Below are 8,971 nucleotides of genomic sequence, written 5' to 3'. Positions count from 1 at the left end.
AAAAGACAACTGAGAAGGAGAGAAGAATGGCGTTTAAGAATAGCTTTTCTTCCTTTTCAAATGGAGGAGACTGAAAGCTACTTAAGGCTTCATTTGGCCGGCATAAGTCTTGGAGTCACACCTCAAGCTGAGCTGGTAAATACAACCAAAAGATGACAGACCCTTAGGGGGTCATTTGGTCTTTGAAACGACCCTTTGATGTGGACCTTAACTTCTGTCTCAGAGACATTTAAGTGGGGAAATTCAATTAGTTTAGGGGTTTTGACACCACTTTTGTGTTGCATTAAGATTGCAATCTTACTGGCCTCTTATTGTAGCCTTGGCACCAATATACATGTAAGATCTGTCTCCCTAAGGATATAAAATCTGGTCTGCAAGGATAGAAAACCATCCAGTATCTTGGAGACAATATTGGGAATCGGACATGGATTACTTACTGCTAGTGAGACTCCACATCTGCAGTTTACTTTGCTTCCTCTGTGCGGCTTGTAAGTATTCCCATTGCCCCTACTTGTTCCCTTGGAGTTTGGTTCTTTGATTCGGTTCTCTTCTTCCTTCTGGTTTTGTAAAGCTCTGTGGAATATGTTGGGCTAGATCCCATTACTATCTGCCTAGGATGACCTGCTCCGTCGCGGGTCCTATAGTCTAGTGAGAATGTTCCGCTAAGCACTGCCATATACATGTGTGCCGTACGATCCTGAGTGTTTGCTGTGAAGTAACCTAGCTGACTGTTCTGCAGATGATGGCGCCATCAACAAGCCGACCGACAGAAGGAACGTATTTACAGAGCGAGGATGTTGTAGACGACAAAGCAATGTTGTCTATATTGGACGAGGTAGGTACATCTGCCTGAGTGACCAACCTCTAGGACTTGTGGGCATCTCATAAAGCTTGCTGATATAGAGATGGTACATATTAGGACTTGTCTGCCTGCAGTAATATTGTTCATGTCTCCCCATAGATATAGCGGGCAGCCCTGTAAGCGTGGATGTTGGCTTGTGCAGGTCCCACTGTGGAAGCCCCCAAAGACTGAATTCGTACAATGTAGGGTTTCCTGGGCTTCCCAAGCATTCATCAATGCTGGATTTCCTGAAGAATAAAAAGGTTCATATTATTCTTCTGCATTATTTTAGTTCTTTTTTGACATTTGTAACTTTTAGATACTCTTTGCAGTCTGGGTCCTCAAACTCCATTTTCTTTTGAAGCAACTTAATGTACTTGATCTTAATTGCCTCCATCATGTACTTGTTCTTCATGTATTTCTATCCTATTGTTATAGTTGCGAGATAGAATGCCTGACGCAGCGCTGCCATCCGCCTCGGAGCCATCGTGCCCCCGAGAGACCAGCTGCCACCCAACAAAGGTTGGACTAGAGCGGGTTCTGCTATTCCAGGGAATTCAAGAAGTGGAGGTGATCGAAGACTGCCAGTGCAATTCCACCCCGCAGGAATGCCTCCGAATGCCATTTCTTAAGACCTTCTTCCCAGACACACCCTTTGAGTCAACGGTGGATACTGGGAAATGTTCAAGTCCTACAATTAGTTCAGGTATTCCTAAGATGTGGCAGTCTATATGTGATGAAGTATGAAGATACTTCCTATGTATGTTCCTATGTACGGCTAGTTGTGTCAGGCACTGCTATGGTTACAGGATTGGGTTGCACTAGTTGATGCCAGTATTGCCCACTGACCTCTGACCTGTAATCTGCAGTAAGTAACTTGCACTCTACACCTTTGCAGGACTTAAGTGCGCCCCAACTAAATTTGACACCGTAGTTGTTGAGAGTCCAAATGGAGCAGAAGTAGTGCAGACTGTGGAGACATGTGAAATGAAGGAGAACTGCTACAGGGTCTGCTATCTGGAATATTACTATGAAGTTATATATAATGCCAAGGCTGTCAAAGAGGAGAGACTTAAGGTAATGGATCTGTGCAACACATATCTGTTCATTATGGCTCATTGTCATTTTTTTTAGTTGGAAGAGTAAAAGGCTATTGCTTGTTAAGTACTATATACATATTATATACACTGTGTATAATGTGTGTCTTTGTTTAATGAGTATATATGCCTGTGTATATTTAAAGGGGTTATCCAAGCAGCGTCTGCAGTGACACATCGGGGTTGGAGAGGAAGCGTTGCTCCGACCCTTGTGTAGTGGTCAGTGCTTGTAATTGCAGGCTGGAGTCCCATTAACCTGCAATTATGAGCACCGGCCACTACACAGGGGTTAGAGCCCTGCTTCCTCTCCGACCCTAGCGTATCTCGGCGGGCGCTGCCTGGATAACTCCTTTAAGGCCTTTTAGGTGGTCCAATTCTGACATGAACATGGCTCTGTGAGGGTCTATTGGGACCAACAATTGTAATGGTGATCGTTCATCGCCATACCAGGGATTGTTGGCCCACCTAACAATGTAATCACATGCCTATTGACATACTTCAGCCTCTGTACAAGGACCCTCAATGTGCTTTCACACGTACCGGAATATTCTGCCACGTGGAAAAGTCTACACTAGAGATGAGCGAGTAGTGCCTTAGTCGAGTATCTCCCCGCTTGTCTCTAAAGATTCGGGGGCCAACGGGGGGCGGGGGAGAGTGGGGAGGAACGGAGGGGAGATCTCTCTCTCCCTCTCTACCCCCCACTCCCCGCCGCAACTCACCTGTCACCCGCGGCGGCCCCCGAATCTTTAGGACACGAGCGGGGAGATACTCGGCCAAGGCACTACTCGCTCATCTCTGGTCTACACCAAAATTCCCATCTAACGTGCAGATTTTGATGCGGATTTCTAAATGGCTTTATTTCACACAAATCTGTATCAAAATCTGCACGTTAGACTTGTGGGTTTTGGTGTAGATTTCCGCGGCAGAATATTCCGGTCTGTGTCAAATCCGTCACAATACTGTAAGGGTACTTTTACACGTAGCGATAAATTGTCTGCCCGAGCGAATGAGCAAACGATGACGCAGTTCATCAGACGGCCAGCTTAAGACAAAGATACATTGTTTATTCCTTTTTTAACCGGATCTTTCTGCTTTCTGTTCCAATGAATGAGAACTATTGAATGATCAGTGTTCAAGCCGAACGATTAGCGAATGAGACAACACTGATTTTCATGCTTGCATGAAATGAATGATAAGCAAATGAATTATCATTCGATCGTTGGCCGTGCTTCCACTGAATGATGATCGTTCAATTTCAAACGACATAGCGGTTTATTTTTATGCTAACCGTTCCGTGTAAACGCAGGTTAATGGATCATTTATTGGACGCGGCCCTCCGGCCCCCCGCAGCTGTGTGTGAGGGATTCTGGGGTGTAGGAACGCTTGTTGAGATGCTAAAGCAGATGAGAGCCGTTCATTCTCTTTTGTATTGTATGCGGAGAGGGATGTGATTTGCATCTCTTTATCTTGTAAATCTTCTAGGAAATTGATGTTGGCCGCTGCATGGGGGGCTGCTCATCGGGAAGCCATTGTCTGCTCAGGTAAGCACAGCTGTCTTGACTCTTCCCCACTATCTCATTTCATTGTATTATCAGTACTAATTAAAATGGTCCTTCAATGGTCCATAGACATTTGTGGACAGCCGGAGAAGTACAATAATGATTCTATACTGTTTAAGCCACAATGTAACTTTTTACTTACTTCTGATCTTATTTCTGCGCTGTTGTTTCAGTGTTATGTTGCACTTGTATGTAGCCCACAGCTCCATCTGTCACGGAGCCGCTAACGATTTAATATCTGCTTCATTCAGGGATTCTCGGAATCGGGATCACTGCTTGGTTTGGGCGGAAGGATCAGGCAATGGCTGCATACCTCACGAATATGAAACACATACTTTTAGAAGCAAAAATGGACACGTGCGTTCTGTTTTAGCCATTAAGACGTGCAAATGCCAGATGTAACAGTGCCGGAACCTGCTGGGCACCTTCCATCTATAACGGACGTTCAACAGATGAAGGGTCCGGTCCATGAAGCAGAGGATCGTCTGGTCACCAGCTATGTATATAATGTAAAGTGTGAAGCCCGCCAACTACAAAGGCTGACCGATTTAGCACTAGTGGCCTGAGATATAGAGGCTCAGCTACTTCTACCCTGAACAAAGGCACTTGAGTCTAGGCGCCTGCGTGTCAATGCAAATATGTGGCACTAGATGGAAAACACGTTTGTTATAGAAGGTTCATTATGGGTTTATGTTCCGAACATTGTTGGAGACACTTCTCAAAACTTACAAGAAACATTGAAGCTTTCATTTCTACTGCTTTCTCTGAGTCCGAGGTTCCTGTTGGGAGGATTTCTGATGGAAGTCTTGGGCATTTGAAGTTAGGGTGGTCTCACACTGAGTTAGGGTGGTCTCACACTGAGTTAGGGTGGTCTCACACTGAGTTAGGGTGGTCTCACACTGAGTTAGGGTGATCTCACACTGAGTTAGGGTGGTCTCACACTGAGTTAGGGTGGTCTCACACTGAGTTAGGATGATCTCACACTGAGTTAGGGTGGTCTCACACTGAGTTAGGGTGATCTCACATCACATCTCCTGTGGCTGAATGGCTCTGTCTTAAGATGGAAGTGAACAGTGTGGAATGAACCTCATTGACTTTAATGGGGTGCATTTGCTTTCCACTTAGCTGCTCGGCTTTTAGCCGCTGTGTGCAGCGATTATTCTTGCGGCATTTTGTGTCGGATCCGCGGTTGAACCTTCCATCGGAGGTTCCAATGCAGATCTGAAACCACTCTTATTCTATGCAGTAAAAACACATAAACCATGACAGAAACACCCTGAACAAAAGTTCAATTGCCTTCCTGCACATGAATGGGGGTCTATAGATCTGTTTACCATCTGCCCCTGGATGTTCGCCTGCACGTACAGTCAATCTACAGTGAAACCTAATCACTCCAAGCTCAGCTTTCATTTTCTAACCTGCGCTTGAAAAATGGAAGTTTCATTGTGATTGCTTGTTACATTCAATGAGTTAACAGAAGAGACCCCGCATGTAAAGTGACACATTACATAGGTCCATCGTGCCCGGGACCTGACTGATTTATGATGGAGTCCATGTCCTGTCAGAACATGAGCGGGTCTGCAGAGGATCTGTGACATCTGTGGGCACGGCGGAAACCTTTTCAGATTTGGAAGAAAAATGTAGAAAAGCACAATCTTAGTCCGAAATGTCACGTTATTTAGGAAAATTCTGCACAATTATGTTATTGAATCTCATATTTTTGTAACTAGGACTTTGTTTTGCTCCAAGTCCATTAATGTTCGCAGTGATCATCTATGCTGCGGGACGTGAACACTCATGGACACAAGTAAGAACACTGAAGCTGCAGTGCGCTCCTCATCGGAGGGCCCCTGTGTCCGGCGGACACCTCTGCTGTCAACCAGCTTTGTCTTTCTTGCTCTTAGAGAATATCATTGTCTGCCAATGCTATTCTGTGACAGGTGGCGGTCGTGTGCTTGTACATATAGTGTATATTGTGTGTAGTCTACAATTATATGTAGTGTTACAGACTTGTAAATAAATCATATTTGGAATAAACGGTTGTACAATGTAAATATGGTGTTGTCTGGCCCCTCCTCACCCTACGCCATACATGAGACTGTACATCTCCGACCTCAGAGGCTGAACCTGCACCATCAGCGGCGTCAGGTATCAGATGGAACGGGAGTCCGCAGGACATTTACCTGAACGGTTCAGATTACTGAGACAATCTCCAGGAGACTTTAGTAACTCCATTATGGCTCAGCAGTGTCTGCCGGAACAAGTTACAGTCTTTAGCACAAACACAAGCGCATTGTAAATGGTTGCACTTCTCAAATATTCACCATCACTTAGGGTCCCTTTACACGGGACAATTGTCGGGCAAACAATGCCCCACACTCGCGCCTGCACATGCTTGCTCCTGTGCTGTCACATGGCAGCTAGTAGCGCTGGCTCACTCACAGGGGGGCTGCAGGAGATTTCTCTCCTCGCTCTCCCCCGACCCTCTCCATTGACTTAACATAGTGGATGTCCAATACTGAATGGCCGCTATTTACAATGAGTGATCATCTCATCGTTTATGCAGCATATGGCGCAGGATGATGAGCTGATCGCTGATTGCTCAGTGTAAACAGCAGCCTTTCAGAACTAAACGGTCGCTATGTTAAGTGAATGGAGAGGGGGGGGGGGGCGAGGAGAGAAATCTCCTGCAGCGGCCCCGCTGTGAGCCAGCAATACTAGTTTCCCCCAACATTCTTCCCGCTCATTCATTAGTTGCATATGAATACTTCTCATTCCGTGTTTCACATAGGAAAGGAATGAGAAGTGAACGATTCTCGGCGATGAATCTGCCAGTCTAAACAAGTTGCGCGAACGAGCCGGTGGGGACGTCACCAACTTGTTCCTCAAGCCAGCGATTCTCGTTCAGTGTAAAAGGAGCACAAGTCTCTCTCAGGGTTACGTAGACCTTTTATGCAGTCTAAACAGGCTGCCAGTGCGCGGACGAGCTGATGATGATGCCACCGGTTCATTTGCTCAGACAAACCAGAATCGTAAGATTCTTATCCCATGAAAAAGGAGTATTATACACTCTGGAATTAACACGTTTCTTATCAATAGCTAAAATCCTATACATTTTACCTTCCTAGATTCTATTAAGCGGGACATTTGTCCTATAGTTAAAGGGTTAACTTTTCTGACCCCATTACACATTGGTTAGTTGTGTAATTATGCAAAATAAATGTAATTATGCATAGGTTGTTTTGGGAAGGTTACAGTTTTGCAAAATGTGAACAGTCTTTTTTGGAAAAAGTTTTTTCTTTCCGATGACTTTGAACAATTTTTTTTTACATAAACTTTATTTAAAGGGGCAGTACCAAGATATAGCGTTTTCCCTATCATCATTGAAAGGAAGGCTGTGGCAGCACACATGTGTGTCTTCCACTCCATACACGCGGGAAACATTGTAATCTATGACCTCAGGATCAGTTGGGGTCCCCGTGGTCGGACCCCCACCATTCATAACTTTATATCTTGGAGCAACCCCTTTAACTTTATTCAGTTGCAATAAAAAGTATTCAACCCCCATTAAAAAAGTAGAAACTGTCAACTGTTGGCAACTTATTTTGGAAGTAGTATAACCCACTTTCTTGTGGAGGAAGAGCCCAGAATAACAAGCGGCGGCTGCAGACCGGCTGGAGGTCCATCCTGCATTGTCTGCCCACAAATTCCTGCTTTCTTCATTTCATTGGTTCTCTGTCTCTACAAACAACTTGTGAGCAAATCTGTATTCATATACAATGTTTACTGCGCATGCACTGTGGATCGAACTCATCCATAGGGATCAGTGGAGCCCAGGAGCGCAGAATCCACAGTAAAATAGAGAATGCTGCAAATTTTCTTCCGCTCATGAAAACCACAATTCCTACCTGCAAGTGTGAGCGAAGTGAAAGTCCACGCATTTCAGTGGCCACATATTACCACGTATTGTCCGCGCGGGCGGCGACCGCAGAGTCCACAATTCAAATTTGCTTGTGTGAGATCCCCCCCCCAGGAAGCGGTACCCTGTTTCCCCGAAAATAAGACGCGTCTTATATTAATTTTTGCTCCCAAATATGCGCTATGTCTTATTTTCAGGGGGTGTCTTATTTTTCAATGAAAAAGAATTCACATTTATTGTTTAACAAAAAAAATGAACATTTATTACCGTATATACTGCACAGTACTGTAGTTGTCACCACAAACCAATATAGCTAGACAAACTGTGAAAACAAAGCAAAAATTACTCAATGACAGTCATGTCATCATCTTCTGGCACATCATCATACACATCTGAACCCGGAATCTCCTGCTGAATTTCTTGACACTCCTGGCTCCCACACACTGTCTGGAGACTGTAATGCTCACCCCCTAAGGCTGGAAATACGCTCTGTGAGAACCCAGCCTTAAGAATCTCACACAGGTTGCCTGAGTCACACACAGAGCCATAAAAAAAAAATAAGGGCTGTAAAGTAACGTACCTGTCTGCAGACAGAAGTTCCTGTACCCCTTGTAAGCAGGGATGGTATTGCAGCTTCCGGCCACCAGGGGGAGCTCATCACAGCAGACATGTATAGCAGGAACAGAACGTACAGTATGGACTTTTCCAGCCAGCAAGGGGAGCTCACAGCAGCACACTCATACAGCACAGCAGGGACAGGATAACAGCAGACTGTCTGCAGATCTACCTATACATCTGGAGGTAGGAGACAACGGGGATGGCAGCAGGGGACAGGCCTCTTGACTTGCCTGCACACTTTAGTATGCCTTACTATCGTGGTGTGCCTTATATTTGCGACTTCTGCAAATTTCTTAATGTGTCTTACTTTCAGGGGTGCCTTATTTTCGGGGAAACACGGTATCACCAAATTCTATTCAAAATGCCACTTTTATTGCCTACTGCAGTCTCAGAATTATTCAACCCCCTCAATAGAATCCCCCATAACAGCACATGCATCTGTGAATCAGGTACTTCCATTAGTTGCATCAGGTGTGCATCAGGTGTGCATTTAGATGGGACGAGAGTCATTTAAATGTTTGCACGAGCTCCGACGTCACCGCTAAGGTCATCAGTGCTTGTGAAGAGCGATTAGACAGGCAGAGATCACCGCTGGATTGCACGCGTCTCACTCAGTGCTTCACCTGCTATGCGAATGTCAGCGATAACGAGAAGTGATCGAAGAGTAAAGGATTCTTTTGCATTTATACGGGACGATTATCACTCAATTTTGTTAGTTTGAATGAATTTTGAGCGACATCATCCCGTGTAAATTGCGCTTTAGTCAAGAGAGGGGTCCAAGAAAGGTAAGAGAATAATAATAATCTGTATTTGTATAGTGCCAACGTATTCCGCAGCGCTTACATAGACAGGGGGGGATACAGAAAGACAAAAGTACAAACATTACAGAACCGCGGTTACATAGTAATCAGCTGATGGAAACAATAGGGGTGAGGGT

The 8,971-nt window shown here is 45.0% G+C and overlaps 1 protein-coding gene across 1 annotated transcript; it reads left to right on the top strand.

Moving 5' to 3' along the window:
- The first annotated feature begins 424 nt into the window (after positions 1-424).
- On the top strand, positions 425-3,909 carry LOC136573686 (uncharacterized). Its single transcript, XM_066574949.1, has 7 exons — positions 425-488; positions 740-835; positions 962-1,104; positions 1,280-1,547; positions 1,740-1,918; positions 3,421-3,479; positions 3,749-3,909. The coding sequence occupies exons 1-7, from the start codon at positions 425-427 to the stop codon at positions 3,897-3,899; spliced, it is 960 nt and encodes a 319-aa protein (XP_066431046.1). The 3' UTR covers positions 3,900-3,909.
- Positions 3,910-8,971: the final 5,062 nt, after the last annotated feature.

The sequence above is a fragment of the Eleutherodactylus coqui genome, chromosome 7 (assembly GCF_035609145.1).
Source record: "Eleutherodactylus coqui strain aEleCoq1 chromosome 7, aEleCoq1.hap1, whole genome shotgun sequence".
NCBI classification, from domain to species: domain Eukaryota; kingdom Metazoa; phylum Chordata; class Amphibia; order Anura; family Eleutherodactylidae; genus Eleutherodactylus; species Eleutherodactylus coqui.
Note: the sequence above shows the minus strand (reverse complement) of the source record. Positions and strands in the feature narration are given on the sequence as shown.

Excerpts from the sequence above, each read along its gene's own strand:
- LOC136573686 (XM_066574949.1), top strand. The coding sequence starts at position 425 with ATGGATTACTTACTGCTAGTGAGACTCCACATCTGCAGTTTACTTTGC. Across the intron at positions 489-739 it reads TTGCTTCCTCTGTGCGGCTT|ATGATGGCGCCATCAACAAG; the intron begins GTAAGTATTCCC and ends ACTGTTCTGCAG. Across the intron at positions 1,919-3,420 it reads TCAAAGAGGAGAGACTTAAG|GAAATTGATGTTGGCCGCTG; the intron begins GTAATGGATCTG and ends TAAATCTTCTAG.